This window comes from Fulmarus glacialis, unplaced genomic scaffold, assembly GCF_000690835.1.
Source record: "Fulmarus glacialis isolate BGI_N327 unplaced genomic scaffold, ASM69083v1 scaffold2539, whole genome shotgun sequence".
NCBI classification, from domain to species: domain Eukaryota; kingdom Metazoa; phylum Chordata; class Aves; order Procellariiformes; family Procellariidae; genus Fulmarus; species Fulmarus glacialis.
This window is the reverse complement of record NW_009234996.1, coordinates 20,475-39,441: the sequence shown is the minus strand read 5'-3', so window position 1 is coordinate 39,441 and position 18,967 is coordinate 20,475. Positions and strand designations below refer to the sequence as shown.

The following is an 18,967-nucleotide window of genomic DNA, read 5'->3' as shown; positions in this document are numbered from 1 at the left end:
ACGGCCGGGCCCATCCCGCCCCCCTTGCCTTTACACCGCGCCTCAGCTGAGGGAAACGGGACCGAAGCGTCCTCGGGGCCACCGTGCGCGTCCGCGCTGGGATGTACCATCTGCGGGCTCGGCCTTCGGGCTTCACGAAGGTTGTTTTGGATTTAATGTCACATTCGTGGTTATGAACCGTATATCTGATCGCGTTCTGTTTGCATAAACAAAAAATAACTTGCCCTACATGCTGAGAAAGGACTCAAAACGGAACTGAAGTCAGATGGGAATTACGCCGCAGTTGAGAGTGTATTAATGATGTTGCTCGTTTCCTTTTTTTTAAGGATTTTGAGATGTTATACCAAGCAACTGAAGACAAAGAAGTCTCCAAGTTCCTTAAGATGTCTTCAGTAGACAAACCTGTGAGAGAAGGAATTACCGTATACAGGACCAATTTTGATACTTCATGAATGCAACATATTAAATACATGTATTTTGCATACTCAGAACACTCAAGAGTACTCAGTACTTAGTATGAAGCAGTGCTCACCTCCTGTGGTAGGACAGTGATTTCTACTTCATCATCTTAAGCTGACTTTTAGAATCCTTTTGCATTTCCCAAAGTTTTCCCAAAAGTTTACCAATACAGTTCAAAATTGTTAAACTTTTGAAAAGTTCATTATTAACAATTTTGAATCGAAAACATTCTACCAAGACCACATAATATGGACAAATCACACAATACTTCTGCAGGAAACTCACTGAGAGATAATTACTTGATAATTATTTATTTGTAGAGTGGGATTATTTTGTGTAGGTAGTGCTACCTGATCTATTCAGATGGGCTTCACACATCAGCTTTTTTCTATACTAAGTGTGATCCATTTCCAGAACAAGAGCAGGTGCTGTCATGATCTCTCTGAGAAAGGGACAAAAAGGAAGAAATGCAGTGCCAGTACTTGAATCTGGAATAGATAACGAGCAATAAGTAAATGCCTTCATTTTCCCCTTACACCCTGAATCAGCTCGACATCAGAGGCGGGGGATGAGGTGGGGAAATGTGATCACAGAACGCCTCTCTCTAGGCAGTATCATACACACTCTCCCACTCTTGTTTAAATCGCAAAAAAACCCTGAAAAAGCAAGACTGGCAAAAGAGGAAAACACTACGTCAGGAAACCTTAATGGCTAAAAACCCAGGTAATGAGTTGTCTCAGTTTCTTTTTAAATTGGGTATTAAAATTCTCTTACCATAATGGGGAAAACGGAGAGAGATGAGGTCTGATAAAGTTCTTAACACAGGTTACTGATCAGTCTGAATCTATTATGTTAATGGACTTAAATTAGTCCTCTGAAAAAAACTTAATTACGTTGTTCTTGGTAAGTCTTATTTCTTGCATTTCTCAAATTGTGGGCCTGAGTGCACAGGACTAGCTAATACCTTTTTCTCATGTTAAAAAAAAAAAACAAACAAACAACAAAACACCAAAACACAGAACAGATCTTTATATACAGTGTGTATATACAGTTTTGGTTTTTTTAAAATTTTTTTTTTTTTTTAATGTGTGTATATATATAGTCTCTTACCCGTAATTGAGCTGCTCAGGAGCCACTCATTTACTCACCTACTGCTGCTGACTGCAACCGTACCTCAGGTTAACCCGTTCTGGGCTTTGTCTTTGTGAAGTTAACCTGGACGGACTCTGAATGAAGTCTCGTCAATAAGGGACCAGCAGGCACCTAGTTCCGCTATGCAGACCTCAAATTTGTATTGCAAGACATTTCTGGTATTTGAAATACGCGCAACACAAGCTGAAGGATATAGTCAGACTTTACAGAATTTTCCATGACATACAGATTATTAAATGTGGAATTAATGAAATCCCACATTAACTGGTAAAGTTTATTATTACAGTGCACACCATTGTAACCTGAAACAGCAAGTTAAGTAAACATTATATGCACACATGCAGTTTGCTTTTTAAATAGATTTTTGCAAATTATTTGTATTGAGCTTTACATTAATGAATAACGATTTGGTATTTTAAGACTTTTTATAAACAAACAAGAAAACCAGAGATTTTTCTGGGTTATATAAATGAAGTGTATATACAGGGAAAGTAAATGGGATTCATTATAATTAGAAATGGCATCAGAAGCCCTTTTATCTTACATTATGGACCATTTTTTAAGACACTAAAGAAAGGCAAGTAAGTGTGAGAGACAAGCAATAAACACCATTAAAAGACATCGGTGTAACTGACGGCTCTCGGGTGTGCTTCAGTTGTTCAGACACAAAAAAGTTGATACTATAAACGGCAAGTAAGCAGCCTTCTCACAAGCCACTCTTTAAAGAGTTAAGTTACTGGTTTCCTTCAGAGGATGTGAATTGAAGTCTGGGATTTGGGCAAGTCCTAGTGCAGTTTAGGGGCTAAGAATGCATCTTCTTTAGTCTACAGAAGATCTTCTAGGTGGTGCAAAACTTCAGCACATAAAGCTTAAAAGAATGTACCTGCTGGATCTACCAGGCAAATAGAGAAGGTAAAAATGAATAGTTTTAGTTCAAACATTTATCCCACACCGCCCTCTGGCAACACAAATATTAAATAACATAGTTCCCCTGCTGCGAGCAGCATAAAGCTAATTAATCACACATTGCAAAAAAAGCAACTGAGACTGTTTGGCAAGCTCTACAGGCATGGGGTGAAGTGGATTTGCCCTGTCCGCTTTCAATTTGTAACTGCCTTGGGGAAAGAGTGGGAAAGCAGTTAAGTTAATTAGGAAGTGTATTCAGTGCTCTCCTAAAACCCCAAAAACCTCCAAAGTCTATTTTGTGTAGGTGTATCCAAAGTAATTAAAACCCATTAATTGCAACAGGTGAGAAATCCAACCCAACAGGCTTAACATGCAGCAGCAGTGGATGCGTTATGTTCACTTTGTCGTATAGATCCTGTACTTTTAAAATAAAGCAGTATTTTCACTTGAAAACTCCACTTCTTTCAACTTACGGGACCACTTCAAACCGTGAACAAAACATGCAAACAAGTCAATCGTGTGAGAAAGCATTCTAAAACAATTTTATTGGAATGATACAGGAATGGTTAATATACAGGTTAAATCCTCAATGCCTGCCTTCTACATAGGAAAAAAAAAAAAGAAGAAATGAACAAATTCAGTTCTTGCGCCCATTATTAACATAACACAGGTATGGGAAACAGAAAACTAGCATATAGGCAACGCATTCCTAGCGCTCCTAAATTCATGCAAGATATCTGCATCAAAATGAATGCAAGTTTTCCACGCAGTCCCACAACAAAGAGATATTTTCGGTATTTTTCAGATTGTGTTGGTGCCTTGTTCCCCGGACAAAGAAATAATTCAGCCTGTCTCAACAGAGCTTTCTTAGGAATGCTGATACAGTTTGAACGCTACCATATGGCAAGGGTGGGGGACCAGACGAGGGAAGTGACTTTGCTTTCTTAAACTTGGCAATTTTCTTCACCGTCAGAAACAGAGATTGACCTCGTTTCAGAATGTTTTGGGTCGCTGAACTGCCAGAATTTGGCAGAGACTTTCAATTACGGCTTCTCCAAAATAATGACTGTAATTCACAAAACTTACACCATACTTTCCTTACACAGGAAACACAGCAAATTGGCATGAGTATAGTGACTTGTGTGTCAAATTCCACTTTCTTCACAAGACTTCACTTAGTATCCTTACATACTTTCTCAAAAACTCTCTCACTAGTTTAGACACAGAGAAAGATTATGCCAATATCAAGAAAGAAAAATCACCTCGGTTCAGAAAGATGAAATCCTAGTGAACAATAAAAATTGGACACTGGATTTAAAATGTAACCTAACTTCCATCCCCAAAAGATCTTAAGAATAAATTTCACAAAATTTCAGTAATTACCGATAAAGCTTGTTAATGGAAAAGCACAAATGCGTGTGTTAATCTTGAAGGTAAGGCAACATTAATCTATCCCTATGCTTTTTGATACTGTGCTTGCTTTTGTAAGGACAAGCTTCACTCCCAGGCTCCCAAATCAGAAAAGACAAAACATGAATTAAATACCATTTTAACTAACTTGGCTCCATGCTAGATCCTGCTCACTCGGACGTCCGTGGAAGTTTCATCACGAGCTCTCTAGAAGCAGAGCTCCCCTCCAACCAAAGCAAGTAGCTGCATTTCTCTTTTAATAGATGTTGACAAAATCATCAGTTGTAGTGAACGGAACAAAAGCCCCAGAGAAATACTGGTGAGGGAAGTATTTAAATTGCCACACTTTAGAACATCTTTGTAAGTTTTTACTTTTATCCTGTTCCTAATTTCAGACTTCAAAACTATGAACTGTAAGCCATTTCAGAAAGTATTTAAAAAGCACTGCACACATTTTACAGCATCGGTGTAAAATAACCGCATGGCTATGATAAGCTGCAGCCTTTTGCTGATCTGTACCACCTGTTTTTCTGTCTTCATAAAGCAAAGAAAATCAAAGTGTGTGTGTGCAGAGCTATTAGAATGATCCTTTAACTATAGCAAGGACTAATGATCTTTCTCACTGTCTTTTGATGCTTTTGGGGAATAAGTACATTATGTGGTGCAAAATGCATTTTAAATTACCCACACACTTTTTAAACCTGTTTCTTATCCTTCAGGGCACTTGTAATTATTTGTATTTTTGCAGAATATGGCCAAGAAATACAGTCTCTCTCATGAGCACTGGGAGAACAGACAGGTTAATATTGCACATGGTAAATTCATCAATACAAGACACTTTAATTGATTCGCAATTCCTGTAATAGCTTCATGATATGGCAATAACAATGGAAAAAAAATTTTTAAACCTTAAAAAAAAAAAAGTCTTGCTTAATTACAATAGTTCTTGCTATTCAAACATTTATTTCCCCATTTGAAAAAATAGTATATGAATCTAATGACTACTTGAACATACAGTAAGATGCCTAATACTATAAGCAGTGTGAACTGGTATTTTTGTAGAGAAATACATTAAAGGCTTTCACCCTTACACAGGTAAGGAAATGCCATTTCTGGCCGTTTTGGCTTATTTGCAACATTGCCTGGGAATTAGCGCCTACTTCACTCTGAATCTGGCAGACAGACATGTCATCGAGCCATGCTTAGGCAGCTGTGTGATGAACTTGCCAACGGAAAGGCTGTCCATTGCCCAAATCCCTTTTTCTTTGTCCAAAGAGCCCACACGGATCACTTAAGTGACAAATACATGGCATTTTTTTTTTTTATCATCTGTACAGTGTGTTACAATACAAATCTTAAATATCCATTCTACAAAAGAACAAACACAACTTTCAAAAGTGACTACAATGGCTATACTACACGATACCACCTACAATTTCATCTGAAACCAGAAAAGACACTGAAAAATTACTGTGTAATTCAGTAACATTTCTGAGGCAACTCAGGCACTACAGTTAGTATCTGACAAGGTTTTAGATGCTGTTGCTTGTTTTCCATATTTTAAATAGTTGGATCTTTAGGTATAACCCCATCTGTATTATTAGTACTAAAATAGTTTCTTGAAGTTTACAGAAAATGGACAAATTGCCAAGACAGTTTAAACTATGTGAAAATCATTCATCTAATTGCTTCAGTTTCCTACGCTTCCAACTTGGTAATAATTCACTCTGTGCTCTCTACCTTTATGTTCACATTTTCATCTTGTGTTCAAATTTGTGTTATGTATGGTGAATGCTGCAAGCACCAATCGAATGTTAGAAATCACATCTACATTTCTTGAAGCAGAGACAATTGTACTATTTTATAAAAAGCTGTGGAGATTCCCTTTACAGAACATTTAAGGCAGTTGAAATTCATGCTTGCTGCTTTGCCAGTGCTTCAGCTTCCTGAAACAGCAGAACAGAATTACACATATTAGTACTTTATGAAAGGCGACAACTTACACATACCTGTGTTAGGCACCAACATGAGACATAACAGAAATTGCAGCAATACATGATTAAGAATTGAGCAGCGCTGAACCCAACTCAATAGAAGAGTCCCCACTGCCTACGATGACGTTATAAAACAAGTCCCATACAGTGCTGGCTTTAACTCCAATTCTAAGCTAGCTCAGGTAGGACCTGCAGGAATATTCCGACCTGTGGCCAAGATCAGTTTTGATCATAAAAGTTTAAAAAAAAAAAGATCAGATATAATGAGTTATCCCTGATATCATGTTAGGACACAAGAACTATTTAGAGATCAAAGATTATTTGAAGAACTATGGTTAAATGGAAAAGGAATTCTTAATTAATAAAAGTCTCCACATCAAAAAAAAAACAAAGGAAGACAAAAAAAAAAAAAACAAACACGTCTCAGCAGAGACATAATTTACTTTCTGAACTAAACCCTACCAAACGACCAAAAGCCAGCATTTAGCTTTTGCCTTCCAGAAGGGTGATCAGAGCAGCCTGTGAGTCCTTAGACACAGCTCGGAGCTGCTCCAGCAGAAGACCCATACGTGAGCTCCATCCCGGGGCTGGCAGCAGATCTGTCCTGGCACCGGCGCTGCCGAGTCATCCCAGCTCCCCGCTGCGGGGGGCAGCGAGCCAGCAGGGACCTGCTCCTTGGGAGCCGCTCCTGCCTACCACCTGCTCTCCATGCCCAGGGCTCCCAACCCACACCCCTTCGAGGGACCTGGTATAGATCTGGTGCCCTTTGGCTACATGAAAACATTCCTGTGAAGCTTCTGAGATGAAGGAACAGCTGAAGCAGTTTAGTGGACGTACCAGCTAACCTCTAACAATTCTCAGTATGTTTCAGAAGGAACATTAAAAACCAATAGCCTGCATTTTCAGTCGTCTTTCAGCCTTTGCAAGGTGGTCACAAACGGGAACAGAATGACAACAGAAGAAATGCGAAAGGAATTTTTTTCTGAAGATGGTTTCTACAAGTGTACTTTTGACTCAAGATTAATTTAATTACCTGTTAGCAGCAACATGGCCTACAAACAGATGGACAGTCACAGTGCTCTCACTGCAACACTCCAGGGTGGACAGCATGGTTTATTTTAAAGGAAAAAGTTCTGCTAAACTCAACTTTTATGTAATGGAGTTGTTTGCTTTGGTGACTGCGTAGAAATACTGAAGATAACAGACTCAACAGCATCATTGTTAACATGAGCCAGTACACTAAACAAACAAAAAACAAGAGGAGAAAGGACTAAGAAGGGAATTTCCAAGAAGCCTGTAAGACTTGTAAGAGAGAGGACACAGCGGGTGACCCCAGCCCGCAGGGCAGGAAGTACCACGCATATCTCCGTTATCTTAGACGTGGTGGATCACTCTGGTTTTCCTGGCTATCTGCCCAAGCGTGTCGCATCGTGCTGCCTTTTAACTCAGGGGCGTGGGAACAGCCTCGCTCGGACTTCTGGCCCAGGTCTGCCGCGCTCCCGGACTGCGCTCTGCTCCTCTGGCCGCACGTCGCAGGTCAAAGAGCGGAGCCGGGATGCCACGGCGCAGCCACGCTGCTTGTGCAATGGCATCCTATCAAGTTCACGGCAGAAAAGGCAGGTGAAGAATGAAGGAAAGATTAAAAAGGTCTACAAAGCCTGGGAAAAAAAAAAGGATGTTTGATATTCTCTAGAAGACAAGTGATTCTTTGAATGGTAACAAAGAGGACATGGTTCCCTTGGCTTTGTAACAACTCCATTAACCAGTCGTGGCACTACAGAAGTGACATCTAGCGCTTTTTTTTTTTTTTTTTTTCCCAGAAAATGGAGGACAAAGTACTTCTCTTCAAAACAGGCAGTGGTAAGCTGGAGAGGATTCCTGGTATTTCCATCATCCCCAGGAAAGTGGATACAAGTAACTCAGAGAACATGCTAACCTAATTGTCTTGAAGGTCAAACTTGATTTCCTTGGGCATGGCCCTGCTAGTTACCTGGGAAAGGCGCAGCTTTTCAGATTTGACACTATCCCTCTTTCATACTTTTTCTTGTTTCTCCCCCGAGGCCCCTCATGGAGCATGCTCTCAGTCCTTAAATAACTACTCACAGTCTTTAACTCACCAAATCCTCTCCCCTTAAAACCCTTATTGCTCGAAGTGGGGATACTTAAGCTAAATTGAATGCCAACCTTTCCCAGGGTTTGTAGGTCCATTTGTACTCTCAGTGCCCAAAGCACAAACCAAAGCACCAGGGTTCAGTAAATAGTTACTTGCATTTCCCATGCTCACTTCTGAGCCCTTCTTGTTTAGCATTAATATTGCAACTTTGTGTCAGAATCAAACAACTTTCCACATCTCTCATGATGACATTTAATGGAGGTTTGCTGTCAAGGTCCTCTCTTGCCATAGCAAGGTCAATAGGTTGATCCCAGACTCCTTCCATTTTATGTAGCAACATATGCAGACGCAATGTCATTAACTACAATATATCCAAGCTGCATGCAGCTACGCTGTAAATGCCAAATTCAGCATCTACAAATCAGTTTCTCTGCCTCAGCAGCAGGCAATCAGCTTGATTTGACATCATGTAATTGTGGGACGGATACTAAAAGTCAGCCCAACAGCAGAATGCACTGGGTACAAGGTCACTTATGCAAAGGGCATCTTCATTGGTTCAAATGCACCTCCCCATGCTGTAGCAAGCAATATGAAAATTCAGCAGAGTACAAATGCATTATGTTTCTCCCTTTTAAAACTCACCTTTTCCTTAAAACCCACCCCTTAGGACAGAATCGGAGCAAGTAATAGCCATGCAGACTGCTTCTGCAATCTGTCAGGTTAAGTAAGCAGCAATGTTCATAAGTGTTATAGATACAGATGACCTGATTCATTACGGCAGCAACTGCTCTCCAGTACCGCTGCACTTCCCAGATCTCGGCTGTGAGGGGAAACACACAGGCTTTCCTGCATCCCGTGATCTCAGGGCTGCTTTCTCACTCCTTGGCTCCATCTTGCATAGTCTTTTGTGCCGTGCTGCGCAGATGTTCCAAGAAACTTAAATAAGATTTACATGACTATCGCACTGTATGCATCTGGCCTCCTGATGCCGGCGACACATGAAGCTGGGGCACATATCACAGGTTTTACTCTCTGCAATTCTCTGTACGAGGCAGAGTTTTTCCTTGCTACACCATTCACATTAGTGGAGCTACCGCTAGAAATCTGTTTGGCTCCCAAAACTGTTTCAATCTGACCCACAACTTGTAATGCTTAATACTGATGGATCATCATCCACCTTTAAAATTAGGTCTCTTAGCGATGTGCACAGCATGACCTTCAACTCTTACATGAATAAAGTTGAAAGGAAATGGCGTGTTTATTCATTGGAACAAGAAAGCTGGAAGTGACCTGGAGGATCCTGCTGCTGTCAAGTGAAACGTATAAAGCAGGCTTGTCCTATCCTATCAAAATCAAAAGAAGTCCAGCCCATTGCATCCGCAAACCAGCAAACCAGTTTGTAATTGGCAAAGGAAAATAAGGCTTCAGATAACAAACTGGAGGAAAAAATTACTCTGAAGCAAGACCAGATTATTTCAAAAACAGTGACTCTGGTTTCAAGGAATTTTCTAGCACAAAAATCTCGTCAAAACTTCACATTAATTAAGTTTTTTCACTGAACTGAAGTAATTCTTTGGTTTTGTGACTATTTTTTTCATCTAGATATCTTGTGCATTTTTCAGTGCAAATACTAACTACTCTTTCACTTGTTCCCAGAGGGTACAATAAAAAAAAAAAAATCCAATGGTAAGAGACAATTATTACTCGTGAAGAACTTGACCCAGCTCTTCTTTCCAAAGCAACAAAAGCTTTTCCATTAAATTATAAAAGAGCAGGGTGGCTCTGCAGTGAGGATACCAAAAGAGCATCTGTACTGAACATGGAGTTTTTCTGGTAGAAGGAGGGGGGGGAAGATGCCTCCAGGGAACACAGCATCCTCCAAATAAACCAGCACATAACAACAGCGTGTTGCTGTGATGTTGAAGCCTGAAAGTTAGTCTCTGGAGACTGAATATCAGACCGGGAGATAGATTGATTGGGGCAACCACAGAACACATAAAAGATCCTACCATGAGCAGAGAAGAACAAGGTGTAAAATACAGGTTGTGGTTTACTGTGAGAAATGTACACACCTACCTTTGAACCAGGTGGCGCAGTCAAGCCTAAAAACGCATATACTGCATTGTTCTCTCGAGCTTCAAAGAAAGCTTCGTAGTCCTTCACCATGGGAGTCAGGGAGGGGGGTGGAAACAAAAGACAGAAGTATGAATGGTCAGAAATAATCGCAGCTCAGTTTGGTGCGTTACCCAGCCCGCACCGAGCAAACTGCTTCCTGTGGCCAAATGCAAAATTCAGAGCATCACCTCAGATATTTATCATTAGCGCTGATACCATAGAAATTGTACTGTCTGAAAAGTGACAAGCTGGGAATTTCAGTATCTGTAGCAACAAGATGCTGCTGTGAGATGCTTCCGCCTTTCCCAGAGGGACAGCCTCCATAGCAAGGTAGTTGTCACTGGTCTGGCATGGATGTCCCTCCTGCAGGAGCGGGCTGAGCCCATACCTTGTCATCAGAAACACTGATGTCCACAGGTGCCATTGCTAATTACTGGTCAGTCATGGCAACTGTGCAACCATGGACATTAACTCTTAAAGCTGTTACAAGTTAAATTTAAACCTGTAAACTGAGAGTACATCCTTTCCCATCATGTTTCCCATTAATGATTAGTCTACGCAAACGAAGGAAATCAGCTGGCACTGTTCATTGTACTCATAGCGTGCACTACAGTTGCTCTAAGTATGCACAGAGCCACTTCCCAGGAAAATTAAGGTAAAAACAATGAAATAATAAAAGAAATAACAATGCTTCCTTCTCTGCCCTTTTTTATATTTGAGGCAGAATGCAGTGCTGTACAGAGCACAAACAACACAGCTTAGTTCTCTGCTAAGTTAGGAAGGAGCAAGCAAAAAGCCCAGTGTGGCTCACCAACAGCAATTGCCAAACACTGACCAAACGAACCCAGAAGGTTTGTGCAGGTCCGCCATCGTCCGAGTTACCACATACTTCCCTCACTCCTACTTCCAAACTCAGCACATATCTGTCCTATGACTTTCCTTCTCTTCCTTTTTAACTGAAGCAACAGTACCAGCTTTCTCCAGCTTTAGTGGGGAATGCTTTGATGCAGAAGTCCTCGCTGAGAAACCCAAGGCAAGGCAGCAGCTCAGAGCAGGCTCAGTCTCGGGCTGAAGTCAGGGAGAGAGCTGCCATTAAGGGCACGCTGCTTCGCATGCTTGTCAGTCTGGTAGGCAAAAGCCTAAGAAATAGCAAATGCTGTTTGAAAATAGCAGCGTGTTCAGAGCAGGGGCAGCTCTAAGAAGAGGCTGTTGCAGCTGGAACAGAAGAACGTACAGGGAACAGAGGATTCAAGCTGCCTAGAGATCAGGGATGTTAAATTATTGTTCAAATTGTACACGTAGCATTCGGGTGCTAGTTTGATAAAAATGTGTATGATTACGTTAAATCCTCCCTGAAGCCCTTCTGTTGACAGTACTGGGGCTGCTGGATAACAAAGGGGTTGTTTATCTTGCTAGTGCATAGTCCAGCAGTCTGCTTCATAGCATCTACCAGGAAAGGAATGCCTGTGACTGAAGAGCAGGGTTCATGCCAACTTGCACGGCATCTACAGTTTCAGCCTTTCTGCTGTGCACAGGCCAATAAAAGTCAATTTGCTCATTCCTCTGCCAGTTATGCTGCATCAGATGAAACAAACAGGGAAGTTCATGCTTGAGATGGATCAGATAAAGACATAAAGAGGTTCAAACGTGTGGGCATAGAATTAACTTTTTCCTTCCTGAAAGCTAAATGGTAGTAACTCGAATCCAGCTACACAAATTGACCAAACTTCAAAACTTCAAAGTGACACCAACCAAAATTTGGGGGATGAAATAAACCCATAGCAAGAACTGGTCTGAAGCATCTATACCCCTCTCCCCAAAATTACTGCTTACAGAACTGTCACGGGTTGCAGCTGGGGACACATTAGAAGCATCTCTGATAAGCAAGCATCTAGATCTAGGTGCAGCAATGCGGCAGAAATTCGGCAACATTTCGCTGATAAAAGACAACTGCACAGTGATCTGCTTGCATCCCTAAAGCTCTGGTACACCAAGCGAGAAAGGTGATACCGTTGCAACTGGACTTCCTACTGGTACAGAAATATTTGCCTCTTTTGTTTGTTTGTTTGTTTTTAAAGAGAGATAACTGAACAGAGATTTTCAATGCTTTGTGACTAGCCCCTTCTCAGCTTTCAGCTGCAGACAACTATTGATCATTATATTTGTCGCTCCAAACCAACCTTTTTCCATGTCACAACCACAGTCAGTAAAATTTTGAGAGCCAAGTTGTACATTAGCTCACTGTGGATATTGTTTCAAGTTCTGCTTTTATTACAAGCAAGAAAAAAAACCTGGTGCATTGAGAATAATTTCTTTCAGCAGCCACAGAACCGCCTCACAAAAGTCCAGAACTGGCAGGTTCTGACTTACAGACTTCGCAGGTCAGGACCAGACTGCAAAATAACTTAGAAACCAACACACGGCACCAGAGGAATGCACACTGTGAGCTCTTTTCAGAAGATACTAAGTTTTAAAAATAAAATCAACAGTTAATCTAATAATCATTCAAGCATGGCCCGCTGAGTAGCAGTGCTGCAGGGCAACTTACTTTTGATCAAGCATTAAAATAATTGCAAGTAGGAATTGTATTTGCAATATGAGTTTTAATCTGCTCAAGGCACTGGAGTAAGTGGACCGCAACCGCCTTCGTTTTGCAAGCAGTACACAAAAACTGATCCCAAGAAGGATCAGAAAACTGATTTATGGTCATGGCAGACATCATTTGATGTCTGAGCATTTATTTTGGAAGATGAACAGACCTCAGAGCGATCTGGGATCCATACATATTGGCAAACCCCATGTAGACAGACAGATCTCTGAACTTGCTGCAGAACATAAGGTTGATGCAACAGTGCCAGATTTCTGTGAAGTGTTAGTTCACAATCATGGTGAACATGAGAATTAAAAAAAACCTGCAAACTTTCAGAGCCATAAGAGGGGGCAAAAAAACACAGGGAAAAAAATACATATACACTGCAAGGTGGTGGTAGGCTCATTCCAATAAGTAGCACAATGATCTGACAATCAGGAGGTCCAAATTTTATTCTCTCCTCTATGGCAAAACTGGAATATTCAAGAATCAATTATTATTAAAAGCCCAAGAGGAGGGGCAAACGTCTAACACCTTCCATGTCCTTCACAGTTTGCACACTTGAACATACGGCTGGCCAAGTCCTTTCTTGCTGATCACAACAGCAAAACACAGACTGTGGCAGCGAGTAAGAGGACTGGGACAAGCAGAGATGGAGAGCTGGAGCCATCCCTTACCCCGAGGTACCGGCTGTCGTTGAAGAGCCGGGGCGGCAAGGGGTTCCCGCTTGCTGGCCGGCTGTCTTCAGGGACATTCTCACGCATCCATTTCCGATTCTCCTCATTGGCGGCGATATCCTTTTCCTCAAATTCAATTTTGTTGGCTTCCAAGAAACCTAACACATCTTGTTGCTGCTTTTTAATCTGTCACAAAAGAGGCGGGGCAGGGAGAGAAAGCAAACAAAATCAGTCACACCATTTTTTCTGCTGCTGATTATGCAATTCCAGGGTTCAATGCAGAAACAAGGGGGTGCAAAACAGGTTGAAAATGGAAGCAGTATGAAAATTCTTAGACTAAAAAAATATCTTCTAAAGAATCATATCTGCGCCTTGACTTGGCTCCTATATAATTGAACAGGCTGAAGTCTAAAGACCCTGTCCCTATACACATCTGAGTGTTGTGAACCTTAAAGGTCTCCAACCAAAAGCAAAGGTGCAAGCAGTCCCCTTGCAGAAGCTATGTTGTCCAGGCCTTACGCTTAATTTGGGGGAATGTTGTTTTTCCAGGTGCAGTGAAGTTTGCTGTAGGGACATCTGAGATACAATCTGCTTCCTTCGTGCCCCTGGAAGCACAGGCTGAACCCACCCTTCCCAGAGTCCAGGTTTTTGTTCTCCTCATGTAGGCTATGCATCTCGCTGCGGGGACCTCCCAACAGAGATCTCATAAAGTCATCTTTGACAGTAAGACCTCAAAGCAATTTTGGCTGTGTTTCTTTGGACCAAAAAAACCCACAAAACCCTCTTCTGCTGTGCTCCAGTGGCGGCAGGTATGGTCTCTGGAGAGCTGCGACCCCGCAGCCCCTGTCCTTGCTCGACTCAAGGAGAAGTCTCAGAGAGGTGATTGCACAGGCTGGATGAGATCCCTGCCAGCCTGTCCTCTGCGTACTCACACAGCACCCAAGTGAAAAGCAGGATTGTGCGGCAAAGACTGTGCTGCCTTTTTACAGGAAAGGTGGTTTTTATTACTGTCACATGTGAATTATTGACTTCCTGATACAGCGATCTTCTGCTTATGCTCTGTTCTTCCTCTGCATGACTTTACCACCATAAAGGAAATTATAACCATGCACATCCTGGCAAACAATTAAAAAAAAGGGATTTAATGGGAAATTTGTTCTCTTCCAATTATTCTCTTCACTACAAAACCGGTCCAAGGCCTGGCTTTAACTTAATTAGCTCAGTGCAACAAAAGCAGCGCTTCATACAGATGTTGCACTGCTTCTAATTCAGGTCAGCCACCAAGCTTCCCCGAGCAGCCTCTCCATATAGGGCGAAGGGAAAACAGGCAGCTCCCGGCGAGCAGCGCCGAGGTCAGGGCGCAGCCAGCCGAGAGCCAAATATGGTGCCTGCGCCCCGGCTCGCACAGCCCCGCACCCGCGGGGCACGGAGCGGGACCGGGAGCTGGAGGAAGGGTGCGAGGTTTTAGTGTAGGAGAAGTGCTGCCTGGAAGGGCTCGGCTTGGGAGAGCAGAGCCCAAAGAGGAGACTGCCATGCCTTGGCAGGCTTTGAGCATCCATCGACTCGTTCTTTAGCAGCTCCTTTGGAGCCATCGCTGCTGGCTGCGTGACAATCCATGATAGGGAACCAGCCCAGGTTAAACTAGATCTTGGGTGGGGTGCTTTGTTTTTAAAAAACCTGGATAGATAGATCTCCCTCTGCGTCTAGCTCAGCGTAGTGCAAAGAGACCTGCTCTCCCGACAGAGGAAAAACGTGCTCCCAGCTTCAGGGGGGAAGCTGCCTGCCCCAGGGCTGCAAGAGCCATCGTAATTCCTCCTGGCATGTCAGCAGAGGAGCCGCTGAACTCAATTAGCGAGTACCCTTGTACCCTTAAACAGAAGAATATTGCTGGGCATTAGCTAATTTTCATCATGGCTAAAAATAAAAAATAAAAATAAAAAAGTTAATACCACCCCGAGGAAATAATTCATGTTACAGGCTGTATAGAAAAACATTTCTCAGCAGACTCAAATCGACTGGTAAGAGATTTCTTCGCTTGCCTTTAATAACAGGGGTCACAGCAGGAGGGAGCAGTCAGGGGAAGTTTTTCCTCCATTGTGCGATACAGCTCAGAGGAAAAAAAAAAAAGCAAACACTTCCTTCATGAACTATTCTGTAGGACTAAAATAAGGGAAAGGTCTTTGTAATTGTAAACTCCTCTGCCAGCGGTCAGTATCTAAGGCAACATACTGATCTGGGAATAAGTGGAAATTTTTTTCCCCAAACTAGTTATATTTTAATTAACCATTTCCCACCATTTGTAAATTACAGATTCAGCTAGTTTTCATTAGTCTCAGGTCCTTAACTTGTCCAAAATTTGCTGCTTTGTGAGAACACACTTTGAGATGTCCCAGAATTCTTAAGAAAAAAAAGAAACCCAAGTTTTTACCCAATCTACTATTAAACTATACACTCTGCCATGTAAAACAAGAGCCTAAGTTTGACAGTAATTAGCATTCTGATCTCCTGAGAAGTCTCTTTATTTTTTAAATCATTTTTACTATTAGATTGCCTCCTAGCCATGCACACATCCTCACATTCCTCCCAGCATCTCAGCTCAGTCTCACAGCACAACCCCTTCACAGGCAGACCCCGCATACCCAGTCCTTCCATGCAGCACCCATTCTGACAGGGCTGGACTACCTCAGCCATTAAGATGCTTCTTCAACATGAAGAAAATGCCTCTAGCTACCCTATGTTGCCATTATTTCACATGATGAACTTAAATAGAGTTTTCCTCTTACACATATGTATGCAAAACATCTCTCTGCACACTGCCACATTGCCTGTTTTGCTGTATTTTCGCCCATTCTCCCAGCTTTATGGAGCAAGGACAGTGTCTGGATTGTTTTTCCAGCTACAGGTAGCACAACCAGATCCCAAGTTCACAACTGCGGCTCCAAAGGGCTATCACAGCAGATAACCCTCTCTGCTTGTTTATGAAGAGCTAGCAAAGCTGGAAATGTATTTTTTCTGCTAGAAAAGGCAAGCACAGCACTTTGGTCTCTGTGCTGCTCTCAGTCTGTCTGTGGTCAAAGGAGATAATTCTCTAAAGAACTGTAAAGAAAAGCAAGGAGCTAGTGTTGATGCATGAGTAGTATTAGTTTTCTGGCCAAAGAAAAAAAAGTAAGTTGGAAGATTAAGAGGCGATGTCTTCCTCCCAGCTCCTCAGACGAGTCTTCCAACCACGGTGACAGCACTTACACAAGAGCTAGGCGGAACAGACACCGAGCTGCCAGATCGCATCATTTTATGGGATTTTATTTAGAAAACTATTAATCTCAGGCAGTGGAATACCACTGGGAGGGAAGTGCCTAAAATAGAGCAAGAGACGCCTGCTGCTGCTTCAGGGTATTTTGTCTTACTCGAAAGGGCATACGCTCTCCTCGGGACAAGAGCCTGGAAGATGGTTCCTGCTGCCCATCTTTGGGAAGGAGTGAGGAGCCTTTCTTCAGGATGCGCCTGTCAACACGCAGCACTCGCTTCCCAAAAAAACCTCTCCCAGTTGCCTAACCGGGCATGGACACCGGCCAGTGCCTTTCCAGATACCGCACCTCATCCTACGCAAACAACTGTCATGTCTGAAGCTATTTTGGCCTGTTAGCTAACCGCAGTTTGCAAACACGAAAATCCTTGTTTATACTGAGTGCTCCCGACACATTTTGCAGAGCAGAGAGCACCAGTGGAGAGCTGGGAACGTGCGTACAGTCAGTGCAGGAGCTGGGGAGCCGAGAGCAATGCCGCTGCGGCAGGGTCCTGAGGCTGGGGGACCAGCGCTGGTGAGGCAGAAGGACCCGTGGATAGAGACAAAAGCACAAGAAGAACACAGAAATCATGGACAGGGATGGGCAGACAACTACAAGGCAGGAAAGAGGCTGCAGGCAGGAGCGGATGGGACAGAGCAAAATGGATGGATGGAGATGGGGCAAAATCCCAGGGGTGGAGGTGGGATGAAGACAAAGGGATGAAAGGAGAAGGGTTGGGGTGGGGAGCAGCAGAAGTCAGTACTGCCAAGAGGAAGGGCCGCATCCTGCTGGAGCTCACTGCTGCCCTGCTTGGGGAAACAAGAATGCCCTCGTGAAAGCCAGTTTTGCTCACAGATGGCTTTACCCCCCCTGCCCCCAGAAACACACACCTGGTTTCTCAGCCTGGACAGCGACTCATGCTTCTCAGGGCATTCTTGTGGGAAAAACAGCTAAAATTACTCAGGTGAGTGGAAACGTTATACACTTTGCTGACGTTCCGAAGATATGTTGAAAGGAAACATTTAACCAAATGAATCTATTTTCACTTGGTTTTGGCTTTCACTGTCTGTTCCAAAGACAGAAATAGCTTTATGGCAAGTGCTTGGAGGCTAAGCAAAGTCTCACCACCGACCTATGAACTTCTGCATATAAAATCTGCACAAGCAACATTAGAAGCTCATGCTTCCAGCAGGCTTTTTTTTTTTTTTCAAAAGATACCCTTGTGTATCAAGATTCTCTTCCTTTCCAGTTATAAGCCAATCATGAAACATTAAGCTTTCAACACAGCATGTGCATAGAGTAATGTTATGAAAACGAGTAGCTTAGGATTATTGTCCCTCACTTGAATACACATCAGAAGTTAAATTTACTGTTCTAAGATCTAACTCGCATCAGTGGATGACATCAGTAACGCAAGAGAAACCACGTCAAAGCTGCCAAGAGTAGAGATGGGTGACATTTTCCAACAAACTGCAGTCCATCAAAAATGGAGCTTTAACCCCAGTGGACAGAAAACTTTCCAGAAAATGCTGCAACATTTTAGACTCAATATTTTTTTTTCTCCTCCAAATCTTTACTCATCGAATAAAAACGAAAAAGAAAAAAAAAAAAAAAAAAAGAACTCAACTAAAAGATAATAAAGAGGAAGGAGGCACAGGCGATGCTGCAGGACCTTGGTCCAGCGAGCAGGCAACACTCCACCTCCAGCTCCAGGGCTGTAAACTGGCTGTCCAACAGCCAGCCTTTCTTAGCACTATCCCGCTGCAAGGAAACAGTTGTTTTAAATGCTTTATTGAAATGAACTTCAAAGAAGTTTCTATCTTATTTGGTATACACAGGCATACAAAAGAATAGTTTAGTTTACACTGCTGGCCAAGAGGGGGTTTTAGGGTTTTTTTAAGTCTTGTTATTTTTTCAGTTTATAAATAAATTCCTTATTGGACAATAGACATGTTTTGGAAATCTACTTATGGACCACTGGAACCCAAAGTAAGTTTACAGTTTGAGCACTGCTGTTTTGATCACACAACAAACTTCCCCGTGCCGATAACACGGCTGCAGTTCTCCCGTTCTGGCACTCGGCACGGGGCGTTCTCCGCCATTTCTGTGGGTCCTGTGTCCTGACCTCCATGCAGGGAAAAAACACACATTTTTTCTTTTCTCCCCCCAAAGATGCGATTAAATGGCTCATACATTGTTGTGAGGATTTAAAAGAACTTTAAAGAGATTTCCTATAAAGTTCTCAGCCATGGTTATATCATCACTTA

The 18,967-nt window shown here is 42.4% G+C and overlaps 1 protein-coding gene across 1 annotated transcript in view; it reads right to left on the bottom strand.

The window, feature by feature from the left end:
• Nucleotides 1-5,419: 5,419 nt before the first annotated feature.
• The window catches only part of LOC104082611 (SH3 domain-binding glutamic acid-rich-like protein), a gene marked incomplete at its 5' end in the record, with an annotated part of 19,935 nt that continues 6,387 nt past the window's right edge, over nucleotides 5,420-18,967 (bottom strand). Inside the window, 3 exons of the mRNA XM_009585810.1 lie at nucleotides 5,420-5,873; nucleotides 10,111-10,191; nucleotides 13,417-13,602. Coding sequence (XP_009584105.1) covers nucleotides 5,841-5,873; nucleotides 10,111-10,191; nucleotides 13,417-13,602 — 300 coding nt within the window. The remainder of the gene's footprint in view (nucleotides 5,874-10,110; nucleotides 10,192-13,416; nucleotides 13,603-18,967) is intronic.